This window comes from Schistocerca serialis, chromosome 4, assembly GCF_023864345.2.
Source record: "Schistocerca serialis cubense isolate TAMUIC-IGC-003099 chromosome 4, iqSchSeri2.2, whole genome shotgun sequence".
Taxonomy (NCBI): Eukaryota; Metazoa; Arthropoda; class Insecta; order Orthoptera; family Acrididae; genus Schistocerca; species Schistocerca serialis.
In genome coordinates, this window is record NC_064641.1 from 452,212,176 (window position 1) to 452,229,704 (window position 17,529).

The following is a 17,529-nucleotide window of genomic DNA, read 5'->3' on the forward strand; positions in this document are numbered from 1 at the left end:
TAGGAAATGGACATAGATACTGTAGTGCATTCATGTAGAATTTCAGTCAATTTTGCATAGAAATCAGTGAATTTGATGTCAAAAACCCTAAATAGTTATTCTAGCTTCCGTAACTGTAGTTGCCTACTTCCACCACTCATCCTCAGTGGTGAGATATAATAGCTATCAGGTGGACACACCACTTGTGCTCTCTGCAACATTGTGAAAAGTTGATCATCATTGTCACCAGAAATCTACCACCTCCAGAGAGGAAAAACTTGTTTATTATTATTTAATGTGTGCGTATGTGGGGCGTGTACAAGCATGTGTGTTTGTGTGCAAGCACTCGTGTGTGCTCTAACATAGATGCTGCAGTGCATGATACACTTGAGCAGCAGTAGAACTCAAGTCGGCATGCAGACAGGCTCTATAAAGCAGCACCTGCTGTATTGGATCGACAGGGGATCTCAAGTTGATTCCGTATTTCTAGATTTCCGGAAAGCTTTTGACACCGTTCCTCATAAGCGACTTCTAATCAAGCTGTGGGCCTATGGGGTATCGTCTCAGTTGTGCGACTGGATTCATGATTTCATGTCAGGAAGGTCGCAGTTCATAGTAATAGATGGCAAATCATCGAGTAAAACTGAAGTGATATCAGGTGTTCCCCAGTGAAGCGTCCTGGGACCTCTGCTGTTCCTGATCTATATAAATGACCTGGGTGACAATCTGAGCAGTTCTCTTAGGTTGTTCGCAGATGATGCTGTAATTTACTGTTTAGTAAGATCATCCGAAGACCAGTATCAGTTGCAAAGCGATTTAGAAAAGATTGCTGTATGGTATGGCAGGTGGCAGTTGACGCTAAATAACGAAAAGTGTGAGGTGATCCACATGAGTTCCAAAAGAAATCCGTTGGAATTAGATTACTCGATAAATAGTACAATTCTCAAGGCTGTCAATTTAACTAAGTACCTGGGTGTTAAAATTAGGAACAACTTCAGTTGGAAAGACCACATAGATAATATTGTGGGAAAGACGAGCCAAAGGTTGCGTTTCATTGGCAGGACACTTAGAAGATGCAACAAGTCTACTAAAGAGACAGCTTACACTACACTCGTTCATCCTCTGTTAGAATATTGCTGCGTGGTGTGGGATCCTTACGAGGTGGGATTGACGAAGGACATCGAAAGGGCTCAAAAAAGGGCAGCTCGTTTTGTATTATCACATAATAGGGGAGGGAATGTGGCAGATATGATACGCGAGTTGGGATGGAAGTCATTAAAGCAAAGACGTTTTTCGTCGCAGCAAGATCTATTTACGAAATTTCAGTCACCAACTTTCTCTTCCGAATGCGAAAATATTTTGTTGAGCCCAACCTACATAGGTAGGAATGATCATCAAAATAAAATAAGAGAAATCAGAGCTCGAACAGAAAGGTTTAGGTGTTTGTTTTTCCCGCGTGCTGTTCGGGAGTGTAATGGTAGAGAGATAGTATGATTGTGGTTCAATGAACCCTCTGCCAAGCACTTAAATGTGAATTGCAGAGTAATCATGTAGATGTAAATGTAGATTGGAGCAGGATGCAGAATTGTTTCCAGATTTTAGTTTTCACTGTATCCAATACTTGCACCACTCATCAAGCCTCATCTAAGTGTTTTCAGAATACTGCTGTTCAACACTACTTCTCAATTGGCCACTGACAGATTGAAGCATGTTATCTCAATTGAACACCTGACATTGACTTCAAAGTCACAGTAGAAATAAAGTGTGCCTGGCAGTGTACAAAGGTGCAGTTCATTGATATGGAATAGGATCAACTGTGCAGCAATCTGAAATAAGTATAAGATTGCATGACAGTGAAATACAGTCCATTCCCTCAAGACATCTAAATCTTCAGCAGCAACAATGCATCCACTGTCAACAAGTTTGGAGGTGATACGATGAAGCTAAGATCTCCAGACCTAAGAAAGCACTTAGATTTAAAGTATCCAAGAGCCATGAACCTGTTCGGTTTCTACAGTGCAGTGTGGATCACAATCAAAAACTCTATGACGAACACATGTTAAACTGCACTATAATGTCCTTGATGAGGACGACAGCTAGTATTACTCATATGTACAGAATTTCCATGTAAGTCAAGTTTACAGGTGGCCTATCTAAGTGCTCCAGGTGGTTTGTTTGCAATAAAAGGTAAATTTAAAGCATATAAAAACAGTTATGTGGAAATTATTGTAGAGTTGGTAGGGCTGATGAAGAAAAAAAGAAAGAAAGAAAATAGAGATTTATTTCCGTAGTAAACCAAGTACAGAAATGTATTTTTACAATATATAAAAGTTCTATCAAAGTATAATATTTTTACAAGGTGTAATATGTTTAATCCCTTGACATCTAACAGTTTAGCTGTGGGAGAGAATGACTTAGTAGTGTCTGAGAGACTTTGCAGTCCAGTTGTTGAGATGTCGAAGAGACTTAACACATCTTTGCGTGAAATGAAACTTAACGGTTCAGCTGTTGCAGTGTTAGAGTGAGACACAGCAGGTCATACATTTTTCATTTGTTGTTAGAATTAAAGTTTGTATTAGAAGAGACAAAAGAACAAAAATAATTCAGTTAAACATTTTAATGTCAAAACTATTATTGATACTGAATGTACTATAACAAAAATACACTTCCTCTAACTAAAATAGAATTCCAACAGACTCCACAGATGAAAAAATAGCACTATGTATGCTTTGAAAGAATTGCACTCCCTTCTCTTCAAGGAAACAAATATTACGTGGGTGAACATTGTCAATAGCCCTCGTAGCCACATACTGTTCAGATGATGATGCACTTTAGGCTTGGAGACTATACTACGAGAACGCAGATCTTACTGAGTTTACTTGAGACCAGTTGATACCCTCCTCCCGTACACTACGACCTCAGAAGCACTACCTTCAAGGAGTGCAGCAATTACTGAGGTAAGGTAATAACCGCAGATGCTAGAAAATTTTGCCAGTTGACGGATAAGATGTATTATAGTCAGTTCACAATTAATGGAATTTAACATCAGAATATTCCACAATATATTTCAACTGCAGCTATCAAAGAGACCATAAATGGAACTGAAGGGGATGTTTGCAAAAAAAGAGGTCAACTTCTTCAACGATTTCTAAGGTGTTTAGTCATCGACTTAGGTGGAGAGGGGAAGTGTCATTTTTGTTAAGATCAGAAGTTAACCTAATTTCTCACAGTTGCTCAGGTTACAATAACGGATCTCCTGCTTTTGCGTCTTCTTATTCTTTATTTTATTGTTATGCTTTCTTTCTTCTTCTTTTTTTGTGACATAGTGCAAGTATGCCATGATGACTTCACTATATTTTCCCAAAATCTTCTTCCATAATAGAGGCCAGATGTCTGAAAGTAAAAAATTGTTTAGGTTTTACTATATGTGAACAGAGAAAAAGTCTATGCTGTTTAGAAATAGGCCATTATTTGTTGAAACAACTTTCATTACGTGACATTTTTTACCGGTGAAAAAGTCAGCTCTATTGAAGGAGGAAGACTGGAAAAGAAAGAAGGAAACTTGCAATTTGGCTAACTGAAGAACTAAAAGAGCTCATGAATCTCAGTGACGCTGCACATGGGGTGTACAAACATGCCCCACACTTGAGAATCATACTACTTAAAAGCAGAAACTGAGCAGAGTGTCAAGCTGTGAAAATGCAAAACTCAGGCATGCCCATACATTAACTGACAACAGAAACAGACCAGCTGTCCTGTGGAAAAAACTGCATGGTCTTGATATAGGCAAAGTGAAAGCCGCAGGTTATCCCATTGTCCCAGCTGATGAACTGAACTGGTACTTCACATTACCTACAACCACAATTAAAACACGAATGAAACCAAGACTGACTGACTACTTCATATGGGTAAACAACTAGAGATGAAAAGTTGTATCTAAAGCATTTTACTTGCAACACCCTTAAAAAAAGCCATCATGTGTATCAGATCACCATCCACTGGACTTGATGGCATCACAGTCCAAATGGTGAAGCTAGTTCTTGATCCACTACTGGCCACAATAACAGGTATCTTCAAGGACTCCTTGACCACAAGTGCTTTCCAAGAGGCCTGCAAACAGGGACTTGTTAAGCCATACCTAAAAGGAACATTGCTGTAGCACCCTCTGATTACCAACCTATTTGCATTCTTCCTGCACTGTCCAATGCCTTAGATTTTAGAATGTATAGTCCATGACAAGTTCAAAAACTACCTAACTACAAACATCCTACTAGACAAATACCAGTCAGGCTTCCTTAAACAATGGAACACATCTGCCTTAATAAAGGTGACCCGAAACTTGCCATGAAAGCACAAGTGGCAACTATCATCTGGTTCTTAGACTTTAGCAAAGCCTTTGTCACTATCAACTTTGACATTTTACTTTCCAAACATACCAGTGCAAATTTCTTGCCAAGTCCATTGCAACAGTTTCAGTGAACAAAGTGTTGATGTCCAGCACCGTGAAGTCACAATGAAAGCAGATAGTATCATGCTTCCTCAAGAGTTTGGTATTAGGTTCTATACTCTTTTCATTGTATGTAAATGATGTATCATCAGTTTTAGTCCTGCTGCAGATATCACATATACACTGATGACCTCCAGTTGTTTCTAAGCGCGAAACTAATAAACCTGAAGACAGCTATCAAGAATCTCAGTACCGACCTGCTTGCACTATCAAAATAGGCATAGGACATGAGGTTAAAGTTCAACCCATCCAAAACCCACGCAGTACTGGTTGGGTGTTCTAGGCTTATTAGCCCAAAATATCAGGAATCCCTATTTATCTCTAAATGGGATAAGTATCAGTGTCTCTCCTTCAGCAAAGACTCTAGGAGTAATAATGGCTGAAAATCTAAATTGAACTGAGCACGTAACTGCAGTGTACAAGAAGGCATCACCATCTCTCCAAGCCCTACAAAAATATAAAAAGCTCTCTGGGAAAGTTAGAAGCGTAAATAGGATCGGTAAACAGTGGAAGCTCATAAGAAATACAAATATTGGGAAGTTGCTCGACGTGCAAGAGAGACACCTGAAAGTAGTGCTTATTGACCACTCAGGAATGGTCAGCATGCTTCTCAACGAAGAAAATAAACCATGACAAGCCAAGAGAGTGATTAACATTCTACAGATTGTCATCTCTGCATGGCGAGCGCAGATTTGTCAGCAGTTCCGTCAGGGCAAATGCGCTCTCGACGTATTTGAGAAGCATTTTCGATAAAAGTAGCGCAGGACAGAGGATATGAAGACACTATCCAAAGGTGACGTCAAAAGAAGATGAAAAAATGACTTGCTTGATTTCTACCTCTGAAGATTAGCAAAAAATCGTCAAATTGCTGCCCAAAAAGAAGGTTCCATGTCTCGACCAACTCACTAATGAATAAAACGACTACTAACATTTTATTACACGACCGCCGCCATTGGCAATTACCCATTTCACTAACGTCTTCAATAAGATCAAGGTACCACAACAGTTCCAAACCAGTAAAGCTATGCCAAAGTGGCTTCCCCCTCAATATCCTATGATTTGCCGGTCCTGGCAGCAGCTACGGTCGGCCTGTGCCTAGGCGCCTGTTCTTGCCTAGCATGATCTCTGCGGGCGGTCAGGAAGTAACCTCATCCACGTGAGCTAGAACCATGATAGCATCTACATCTACATTTATACTCCGCAAGCCACCCAACGGTGTGTGGCGGAGGGCACTTTACGTGCCACTGTCATTACTTCCCTTTCCTGTTCCAGTCGCGTATGGTTCGCGGGAAGAACGACTGTCTGAAAGCCTCCGTGCGCGCTCTAATCTCTCTAATTTTACATTCGTGATCTCCTCGGGAGGTATAAGTAGGGGGAAGCAATATATTCGATACCTCATCCAGAAACGCACCCTCTCGAAACCTGGTGAGCAATCTACACCGCGATGCAGGGCGCCTCTCTTGCAGAGTCTGCCACTTGAGTTTATTAAACATCTCCGTAACGCTATCACGGTTACCAAATAACCCTGTGACGAAACGCGCCGCTCTTCTTTGGATCTTCTCTATCTCCTCCGTCAAACCGATCTGGCACAGATCCCACACTGATGATCAATACTCAAGTATAGGTCGAACGAGTGTTTTATAAGCCACCTCCTTTGTTGATGGACCACATTTTCCAAGCACTCTCCCAATGAATCTCAACCTGGTACCCGCCTTACCAACAATTAATTTTATATGATCATTCCACTTCAAATCGTTCCGCACGCATACTCCCAGATATTTTACGGAAGTAACTGCTACCAGTGTTTGTTCCGCTATCATATAATCATACAATAAAGGATCCTTCTTTCTATGTATTCGCAATACATTACATTTGTCTATGTTAAGGGACAGTTGCCACTCCCTGCACCAAGAGCCTATCCGCTGCAGATCTCCCTGCATTTCGCTACAATTTTCTAATGCTGCAACTTCTCTGTATATTACAGCATCATCCGCGAAAAGCCGCATGGAACTTCCGACACTATCTACTAGGTCATTTATATATATTGTGAAAAGCAATTGTCCCATAACGCTCCCCTGTGGCACGCCAGAGGTTACTTTAACGTCTGTAGACGTCTCTCCATTGATAACAACATGCTGTGTTCTGTTTGCTAAAAACTCTTCAATCCAGCCACACAGCTGGTCTGATATTCCGTAGGCTCTTACTTTGTTTATCAGGCGACAGTGCGGAACTGTATCGAACGCCTTCCGGAAGTCAAGAAAAATAGCATCTACCTGGGAGCCTGTATCTAATATTTTCTGGGTCTCATGAACAAATAAAGCGAGTTGGGTCTCACACGATCGCTGTTTCCGGAATAAATGTTGATTCCTACATAGTAGATTCTGGGTTTCCAAAAACGACATGATACTCGAGCAAAAAACATGTTCTAAAATTCTACAACAGATCGACGTCAGAGATATAGGTCTATAGTTTTGCGCATCTGCTCGACGACCCTTCTTGAAGACTGGGACTACCTGTGCTCTTTTCCAATCATTTGGAACCCTCCGTTCCTCTAGAGACTTGCGGTACACGGCTGTTAGAAGGGGGGCAAGTTCTTTCGCGTACTCTGTGTAGAATCGAATTGGTATCCCGTCAGGTCCAGTGGACTTTCCTCTATTGAGTGATTCCAGTTGCTTTTCTATTCTTGTATTAAACTTGGTTTGCAATTTTCTCGAATTCCCATTTCATTTTCGAGACACTTAGTTTTCATGTTACTTTATTCTCCGGAAGTTACGACCCTCATTACACGCTCCCCTCCGTGCGCCCCCCCCCCGGTCCCCCCAACCCATTTATAACCTGAACACGAATGATAAACCGCAGCCGGCCGGGGTGGCCGTGCGGTTCTAGGCGCTACAGTCTGGAACGGCGTGACCGCTACGCTCGCAGGTTCGAATCCTGCCTTGGGCATGGATGTGTGTGGTGTCCTTAGGTTAGTTAGGTTTAAGTAGTTCTAAGTTCTAGGGGACTGATGACCTTAGAAGTTAAGTCCCATAGTGCTCAGAGGCATTTGACAAACCGCAGCATAAAAAGCAAATGAATCTGCGTTACTTTCCTTTTCTATGGAGAGAATGTGTGTATTAACGCCTTTGCAAAAGGCTTTGAACAAAACTGAACACTGACAAAGAAATGGTGTTTAACTCTTAACTTAAACAAGGGACACTGAGTGCAGGCCATTATACGAAGTATTTATTTAGCGTAAGGCAAAACTACGTAAATAGTGACATACGGAAAACGGTATTAACATTCGACATTTTTATTCATCGTGTCTACATATTTGCAGCCCTCTGCCGCTAGAGCAGTGGCGGTTACATACGCCCCCCGTCCCTTGCGGGACCTCGCGCACAGCACCCGCCAGTCATTCCGCACGCTATTCATTCGTTTCTTTCGTCAGTCGGGTCGACTTAATCGAGTTGCCAAGTAGTTGTACTTTCCTACGTAGCACGCGCGTCCGCGTCGTCTATTTTATACGTTTCTGGCCGAGCGAGGTGGCGCAGTGGTTAGCACACTGGACTCACATTCGAGAGGACGACGGTTCAATACCGCGTCCGGCCATCCTGATTTAAGTTTTCCGTGATTTCCCTAAATCTCTTCAGGCAAATGCTGGGATGGTTCCTCTGCCAGGGCACGGCCGACTTCCCACCCCATCCTTCCCTAATCCGATGAGACCGATGACCTCGCTGTTTGGTCTCTTTCCCCCAACTACATCTACATCCATACTCCGCAAGCCACCTGACGGTGTGTGGCGGAGGGTACCTTGAGTACCTCTATCGGTTCTCCCTTCTATTCCATTCTCGTATTGTTCGTGGAAAGGATTGTCGGTATGCCTCTGTGTGGGCTCTAATCTCTCTGATTTTATCCTCATGGTCTCTTCGCGAGATATACGTAGGAGGGAGCAGTATACTGCTTGACTCTTCGGTGAAGGTATGTTCTCGAAACTTTGACAAAAGCCCGTACCGAGCTACTGAGCGTCTCTCCTGCAGAGTCTTCCACTGGAGTTTATCTACCATCTCCGTAACGCTTTCGCGATTACTAAATGATCCTGTAACGAAGCGCGCTGCTCTCCATTGGATCTTCTCTATATCTTCTATCAACCCTATCTGGTACGGATCCCACACTGCTGAGCAGTATTCAAGCAGTGGGCGAACAAGCGTACTGTAACCTACTTCCTTTGTTTTCGGATTGCATTTCCTTAGGATTCTTCCAATGAATCTCAGTCTGGCATCTGCTTTACCGACGATCAACATTATACGTATATAAATAATCCACGACACGTACGAAAAGAATCCATCTGTAAAGGGATGTAGTGACATTCTAAATATATAGGGCGCTATACGGACACACGCACGACGTCCCGAGATCACGTGACCAGGCCGGCAATGTATGTTGACAACACAAAATCTGTTCTGCGCATGTGAATGCTCACTCCAGGTATACAGGGTTATTACAAATGATTGAAGCGATTTCACAGCTCTACAATAACTTTATTATTTGCACACACATACAAAAACTCAAAGTTTTTTTAGGCATTCACAAATGTTCAATATGTGCCCCTTTAGTGATTCGGCAGACATCAAGCCGATAATCAAGTTCCTCCCACACTCTGCGCAGCATGTCCCCGTCAATTAGTTCGAAAGCATCGCAGTTCTGGCACGTTTCTTGGTAGAGAAGGTTTAAACACTGAATCTTTCACATAACCCCACAGAAAGAAATCGTATGGGGTTAAGTCGGGAGAGCGTGGAGGCCATGACATGAATTGCTGATCATGATCTCCACCACGACCGATCCATCGGTTTTCCAATCTCCTGTTCAAGAAATGCCGAACATCATGATGGAAGTGCGGTGGAGCACCATCCTGTTGAAAGATGAAGTCGGCGCTGTCGGTCTCCAGTTGTGGCATGAGCCAATTTTCCAGCATGTCCAGATACACGTGTCCTGTAACGTTTTTTTCGCAGAAGAAAAAGGGGCTGTAAACTTTAAACCGTGAGATTGCACAAAAAACGTTAACTTTTGGTGAATTGCGAATTTGCTGCACGAATGCGTGAGGATTCTCTACCGCCCAGATTCGCACATTGTGTCTGTTCACTTCACCATTAAGAAAAAATGTTGCTTCATCACTGAAAACAAGTTTTGCACTGAACGCATCCTCTTCCATGAGCTGTTACAACCGCACCGAAAATTCAAAGCGTTTGACTTTGTCATCGGGTGTCAAGGCTTGTAGCAATTGTAAACGGTAAGGCTTCTGCTTTAGACTTTTCCGTAAGATTTTACAAACCGTCGGCTGTGGTACGTTTAGCCCTCTGCATGCTTTATTCGTCGACTTCCGCGGGCAACGCGTGAAACTTGCCCGCACGCGTTCAACCGTTTCTTCGCTCACTGCAGGCAGACCCGTTGATTTCCCCTTACAGAGGCATCCAGAAGCTTTAAACTGCGCATACCATCGCCGAATGGAGTTAGCAGTTAGTGGATCTTTGTTGAACTTCGTCCTGAAGTGTCGTTGCACTGTTATGACTGACTGATGTGAGTGCATTTCAAGCACGACATACGCTTTCTCGGCTCCTGTCGCCATTTTGTCTCACTGCGCTCTCGATCGCTCTGGCGGCAGAAACCTGAAGTGCGGCTTCAGCCGAACAAAACTTTGAGTTTTTCTACGTATCTGTAGTGTGTCGTGACCATATGTAAATGAATGGAGCTACAGTGAATTTATGAAATCGCTTCAATCATTTGTAATAGCCCTGTATTTACTCTATGGATCCTCTGTGAAACTTTCTTCTCGTTCTTCGAAAGATTTTAATTGTATTGATAGTGCAATATCATCTGTATATCAAAACTTTAAGATGATGTTGCTGGGATGCTACAGTTCAACGTGGAATCCTAAACCTCGTGTTGTACCTTCTTGGCTGAGATGGTGAAGGTTAGATTAAAGGCAGACTGAAAATATCTGTGGTCTGGCTGGCACCTCTCGCTTCTAGGAATCCGCTTTACCACCGGACCACAGGCCTGACAGTGACAAGATTAACTACTGCCATTATTTCAGATTTCTGTCGATGAAATCTTCTCGGGTTATCAGCCGAGTGGTGGCGTTTGGAAGAATTCATCAGTGGAATTCGCCGAGAACGACTGCAATCGCATACAGATTTCGTCGCTGGGATTACCGCCAAGCAGAATCGATAGTTGCTTTCACAGGCGCTGACTTGATTATGAATTATTACAACTCAGGTTAAAAAAATGAAATGTGGTATTATAGCATCATAAAGTTTACAACTCAGGATAGATTAAAATTTCGGAACAGAGCTGTACTTAGTGATCCTGTACCCCTGACAGTACATCCAAACATTCACCCTCCACTTCTCTGCTTCCCACAATAAACTACCTGCTCTACGTAGATTTTATAATTTTAAAAGTAGGTTTAATAATCATGAAGTATTATTGAAAATATTACATAAAAGAACTATACAGATGACAATTGTTTCATACAACAATTTAAATGTTTCATTGTATTAAATAAACGACGGATTGTATAAAGCTTTCTAAAAGAAATAAAGTAAGCCAAAATCTGTAAATTGTTGTTTGTGGCAGCTGCTGTACATTGGCCTATCGTATGATGGGTAATGAATATATTTTATAAGCTCCTCATAAATTAATAACATGTATTACGTTAATTAATTAGAAATGAAAGAAAAAGTTCCATAATTGAGAGCTGAGAAAGTATCCCTGATTTGAGCAAATCAAACTTATTGGCTATATTGTTTACGTCAAGTTTAGCAGCTGAATCGTATTTCATCGAAAAGAAAGCTAAATTTCAGTCTGCTTTCACAGGTGTTGACCTTGACTAGCTTTATCGTATTGAGTCCTTGGATGGATAACAGCAGTCTTCTGGACACGGCAACTTTCCGTTTCATCAACAAACTGTCTTCAAAATTGTGTATTTTGGTTTACGTTATGTGTAATCCTTGGAAATGCACTTGACTCTCTAGAAAAAACATTGTTTGGTGCAAATCAAATCAATTATTTTTCTTTATTAATGTTGCAATTAATGTTGGAATCCTGCATGTCTAATGCTTGGTAGGGGTCATTTAGACCTCTTACCAAACAAGCCATCTTTTGGATAGTGAATATCTTTGGTCTTAATGGCACATTGTGTTGGCAACACAATTACAACAGTAAACAGTCGCCCGCATCTCGTGGTCGTGCGGTAGCGTTCTCGCTTCCCACGCCCGGGTTCTATTCCCGGCGGGGTCAGGGATTTTCTCTGCCTCGTGATGGCTGGGTGTTGTGTGCTGTCCTTAGGTTAGTTAGGTTTAAGTAGTTCTAAGTTCTAGGGGACTGATGACCATAGATGTTAAGTCCCATAGTGCTCAGAGCCATATGAACCAAGTAAACAGTCCAGCACAACTACACATTGTTGAAAAGTCAGTACTGCAAGAGCTACAAATGTATACTCTTTTGGAAGCTAAGTGTATTTCTTTACGCCAAAATTTTGTGGTGAGCATGAATTTAGTTTCTCGTACAAAATAATTAGCGATAATTTTATCCTTTACTTACACCATATATTCCATATAACATGTTACAAGCAAAAGATCATCATCAAAGTCAGCACAAGGGATCAGAACTTTTAATCGACAGATCCAGAATGGTTTGAAGATAAAATTTCATTTTGATCAGGAACATGATAATAATTCTGAAACTGATGTTTCCCAGAATAATGAATCCACGTTTTCTAGCATTCCAAGTGAAGACAGACTACAGAAGCATTGATTTCTTTATTGGTCGTGGTACTAATTCGAGTAAAACACCACCATCATGCAGCAGAATTCAAGTACATGGTATCATGTAAATTCCATTTGAACCATTCTAGGAACGCATGGTACTATTTTATCTCGAAAAGAATGTTGTAGGAAATGATGCGTGGTGCTGATTTATAAGGTAGGCGCATTGCTATTATCAAGGAAAAAATGACAAACTACATCGTCTTACGAAGTGAATGCATTTTTTGGACCCAGATCAGTCAAAACAAACGCGTGTTGCCTCTACTACAGTGAAGAACCAGCGAAGACATTGGAACATCCGCATCTATCCTCTGCGAACCGCTGTGAAGTGCATGGCAGAACATCCCACCAGCAAGACACTGGGAGGAATATCTTCTTCTACGTCTATACTCTGCGCAATGTATGGCAGAGGGTACATCGCACTGTACCAATTATTCGGGCTTTTCCCGTACCATTACTGTTCGGAGTGCAGGTAGAATGCCTCCGTGCGTTTTTAAATAATCTAAACTTGCCTTGACGATCCGTAAGGGCGTAGTACGTATAGAATTGTAGTATATTGCTAGTGCTAGAGCCATAATTTATAGCCGGTGCTTGAAACTTTGTTTGTAGACTTTCTCGAGATAGCTTCCGTCTGTCTTAAAGTGCCAGTTCAGTGTTTTCAGCATCTCTTTGACATTACACTACGGGCCAGAAAAACCTGTGTCTATTCATGCTGCCCTCTGTGTATGCTCGGCATGTCCTCCTAGCTATATTTGGTAGGGATCCCACACACTTGAGCAATGTTCTAGGACAGGTCTTACGAGTGATTTGTAAGCAATACAGCATTTTACCAATAAACTGCAGTCTGCTGCCTGCTTTACCCACGATTGTGCCTATGTAATCGTTCCATTTCATGTCCCTACTAAGATATTTGTATGAGTTCAGATTCCAGCTGTGACTCCTATCCATAGGTTGCCCAGGAAATATTACAAAGGATAAATTTTTCGCAAGTGTTCCGTTATTTGAAGAAATGTTGCAGGAAAAGATTACAATAATGGAAGCCTTGAAACAAAACAACAAGCAAATACCGCAGGAAACGAAGGCGTCGAAGTCCAGGGATGTTTCATCCTCATCGTATGGTTTTGAAGACAAATTGACAACTGTAGATTATGTACCAAAAAGAGTGTCATACGGCTAGTTCTCAGCACCACAGCAGATGAAGGAAATAAAAAAAGAGAGTTTATTCAATAATAAAACTAAATCAGGAGTTGAGTATCTTAACCGGAAAGCACCTACATACAAATACAAGGAATTGTCAAGAAGGTAGCCTGTTGACTTACGAACAAACTTAATGAATGTAGCACCCATTAATACGACGAAAAGCACCCCCATGCCACATTGTACGTCCTCCACTGTCGGCAGTAAGTTCTCCAGACATTCATGAAACCCAAACCCTTCTATCGAATTGCCATAGGGTATAGCGTGATTCGTCCACTGTCTAGTGGCGGCTCTCACTACATCACCTCAGCGTCGCTTAGCATTAACTACAGAAATATCTGGCTTATGAGGAGCTGCTGAATCATAGTATCCCAATCAGTCGTTGTGCTAATTAGACTGCCGGTAGCATTTTGGAATTCACAAGTGATTCATCCTGCAGATTTCATGCGATTTTTTACATTCGCCCGTCAGTACATGAGGTTTGGCTTTGTTTTGATTGAGCTGTGGCTATTCTTTCGCATTCCCACTTCAAAAACACAATACCAACTGTCCACTTGGACAGCTCGTAAAGCGTTGAAATGGCCTGAGGGATTTGTTACTCAGCTGAGATCCAATGACTAGTCCAAATTCTGAGTTACTGAACTCTCCTGATCAACGCATTCTGACTGCTTCGGTACTGACATCACAATATTGATGGATCCGACTCTACATGGCAACTGGTTGTCAACTCCGCATTACGTAGGGGTGCCCGAATACTGTGCTATCAGATAGTTTATTACCTTGCAGCACTGTAGCTTGAACAGTCCCCATTCCTCAGTCGACAGAAATCAACAAAACTAGTAAGCTTTAGGTGAAATCACTATTTGCTTCATCACCCGTCGACCTTTTAGATCCTAGAATATCGCATCGAAGTAGCGGCAGGAACTCTATTGGTACCTAAACGATGTTTGCGGTGACCCTATGTTCTATTATGGTCGTCTGTATGATCGCACTCGGACGAAATGGCACTGGAGACATGACGTTATGACAATAGCGTGGATTTACACTCTCGGGCCGAGGGAAAGGCTTCTTCTCGAAATCCAAAGATAGGGACGCAGGGTATAGGAGATCTTACTTACCACTCCCGGTTAGTTCTTAAACTTTTTTTTTTTTGTGCTTAGGCCATTAGCGGGGATCTATTCGCCATCCCTTCGGTATGGCTCCGTCTTTGGGTAAACCGCGTCTGGACAGAACATGCTTACGCTCATGTCTAGTATGCCCATTCAGTTTCTAATATTTCCGACAGCGAAATTTCATGCGGCAGCCGATAAAGAGCCAGCAAGTGCAGATTTTCTGTGATGTGATAGGCGAATCCTTTAACGAACTAATCAACAATCTAGGCCAGTACCATACATCCTGCATGGCAGTTGTAAACGATGAAAATCACTGTCGTACCGTAGATCAAGAGTGCTAGGTTCACTATAAATTACAAAGCAATCAAAACACACCGTAACTATAGGAAAAAATCACAGAACCATTGATTAGAAGGAAATATCTCCCGGCGTAATCTTCTATTAAAATCAACCTATGTAACAGAATGACAAATGTGACACACCACGAAAGCTAATGCGTTGTCATGCGTCTTGAACGGGAGAAAGCGTCGTCAAAGCATAATGGATAAATGCCACTGATGAAGGGAAAGTAGAGGAAAAAAGGAAGCATTTATAGCTGTTGGTCCGTTAGGTAGTCCGCAAGTAGCACAGCTGAGGTGCAGAAGTTGCTACGAGTGCGTATGTGACACAGTAGTTGAAGAGCGAATGTGGGTGACAGAAACCGGTTGCGTGTGTGACGTTGGTTCAGAGCAGTGCTCTCCGTGTGGCGAGTAGGGAGAGGATGCGTCGTAACTGTCAGTTGAGCGTGCCACGTGATTGTACTGTCTACAAGTGTAGGTATTCTGCAACAGGACTGCGGTCCTCTTTAGTTGCCAAGAATCCGCCGACGGAAGTGTATGCAGCCACCGACGCCCTCCTTAATCAGATACGCTAGTTGTCACATAGCGTGTTGTCATGATTCACAAAGGCATCGTGCAAGGGAAACAACGGAGACGACGTCACAGACAGAGAAGTACGCAGTCAGCATCTACATGTGTATAGCAAGGAGTCACTTGATTTTTGTTTGGAATTGAACAGTAATGCTTAAATTGTAATTGAAACACAAATCACGTGTGGATTTTTTAATGTCACACAAATTGCAAGATTTTAGCTTCGATCAAGCCACAGAATAAAGTGTTAGTGTCTTTCCCTCTGTCAGTGGCTTCCTTTCAGTAAAAAGATGCTGACAGCCCTTCATACTCGAGCAGTATTGAAGTAAATAGTTGATATAGCGTCCTATTGACAACAATGTGTAGTATATTGCTAGAATACCAGTATTATTCTTCAAATAATCTATTGTCGTTGTAAAACAAAGAATTTGGGGAATAGCGTCGTAGACTTATTTTCTGTGTGAAATGTATGCTACAGAAAAAAAGCTGTCACTGATGGATGAATTTCTGTTGCCTGTATGTATCTTATTAGTTCTGTAATACCTCAAATTGTCTTCTTTCCCGCTCTTCCCTGACAACATTCATGTTCGAGTGCTTGTTTGCGAGAAGGGGGCGGCGTTTAGGGTATTCTTGTAATTTTGATGTTTGAGTGGGAACCAAGACAACTGTCCATATTTGGAGCAGTTATGCATGAGCGGGAACCATGGCGACTTTTTTTTTAACAAGCCCTTATGAAGATTTAAGAGTTAAAGAAGAAAGAGTATTCCATAACAGCAGAAAATACATACGAAAATAAAAGCAGCAGAAGTCTTTTTTGTTGATGACTGTTTATGTTCGTGGGTATTTGTATAGTCTGAGATTATGTACCGTTAGGGAATGATTAGTAAACTTTAAAAAAAATTCTTGTGGGTTTCATTTGGAAATTATATGACACTACACGGTTTGCTGTGTTGGTGGGCTGTGTGGACAATAGAAGTCAGAGAACAAAATCAAAAATTTTTCTTTGTTGAAGATTAATACCATCAGGCATTATGTCATTTACTACAGGCTATGGAGTGGAAATTTTTAATCTCAGTTGGAATACAGATATTTATAATGCTATGCGTTTGTACCACTGCCATTCATGTTAGCTGCCAGCACAAGTGATTAGGAGACATTTACTTGTGTGGAACAAAGATTTGTGGGCATAAATATACCTGTTATCATCATATTACTCTTTCAAATAGGACGGTGCAAATTGCATATTACCTTTCTGTCATCATTTGGATGTGATGTACTAATATTATTACTACCGGGACAGTTTAAGTAAAAGAATATCATTTTATTGAGAGCAGAATGTACAGCAAATTATTTCAGCTTATGCTTACTGCTGAGTGTACTGTTAATATACAGTGTGTAATGTGTGGAACTGCAGATACTTTTATATGTGGTACCTTGACATGCATACACGTCATTGTGTTGGTTGGTCTTTTCTTTCCTCTATGTCGAACAATCTTCCCACAGTCAAGTCACAAACTTAACAACTTGATATTTTCGGCATGGTCATAATGCCTGTCAGTATAGCCCAACTATTTTGTGTCCACACATTGACAGTGTAACACCTGACTTGGAGCCGAGGGGAAAATAAGCATTAATGGCTTGATCTTGCCACATGTACTTGGAGGTACCACCGAACCTAAAAACATATAACTTGTGATAACTATAATAATTTGTCGGCAAATGATGTAAATACTGATGTAGTAAGCAGAACTTGTTAATTGCCTCTGAGTATGGCATTTGTGAAAGAGACTCCACAGAGGAAACAATACAGGACCTTACAACTGCAGTTCTGGCAGAGCTAAACAAGAAAAAATTGTCACGTTGATATATTGTGTGACCTTCTCAAAGGCTTTGATTGAGCAGAACACAAAATTCAACTTCGCAGACTAAAGTGTTATGACATTAATGGTGTCCCTCCTGCTTGGGTGGGTTCCACGAGACTCAGAGGGCCATAGACACCGGTTCCCAGGTAGATGCCGTGT

At 41.7% G+C, this 17,529-nt stretch overlaps 1 protein-coding gene across 4 annotated transcripts in view; it reads left to right on the forward strand.

The window, feature by feature from the left end:
- The window catches only part of LOC126475094 (fatty acid hydroxylase domain-containing protein 2), a 183,623-nt gene that overhangs the window by 55,198 nt on the left and 110,896 nt on the right, over positions 1-17,529 (forward strand). For 3 of the 4 annotated variants that reach the window (XM_050102668.1, XM_050102669.1, XM_050102671.1), the window contains exon 1: positions 15,323-15,591. The exons of the other annotated variant lie outside the window; for it this stretch is intronic. In XM_050102668.1, coding sequence (XP_049958625.1) covers positions 15,534-15,591 — 58 coding nt within the window. In that variant the 5' untranslated portion in view covers positions 15,323-15,533. Of the gene's footprint in view, positions 1-15,322; positions 15,592-17,529 lie in introns of those variants that run through there. 4 annotated transcript variants of the gene reach the window in all.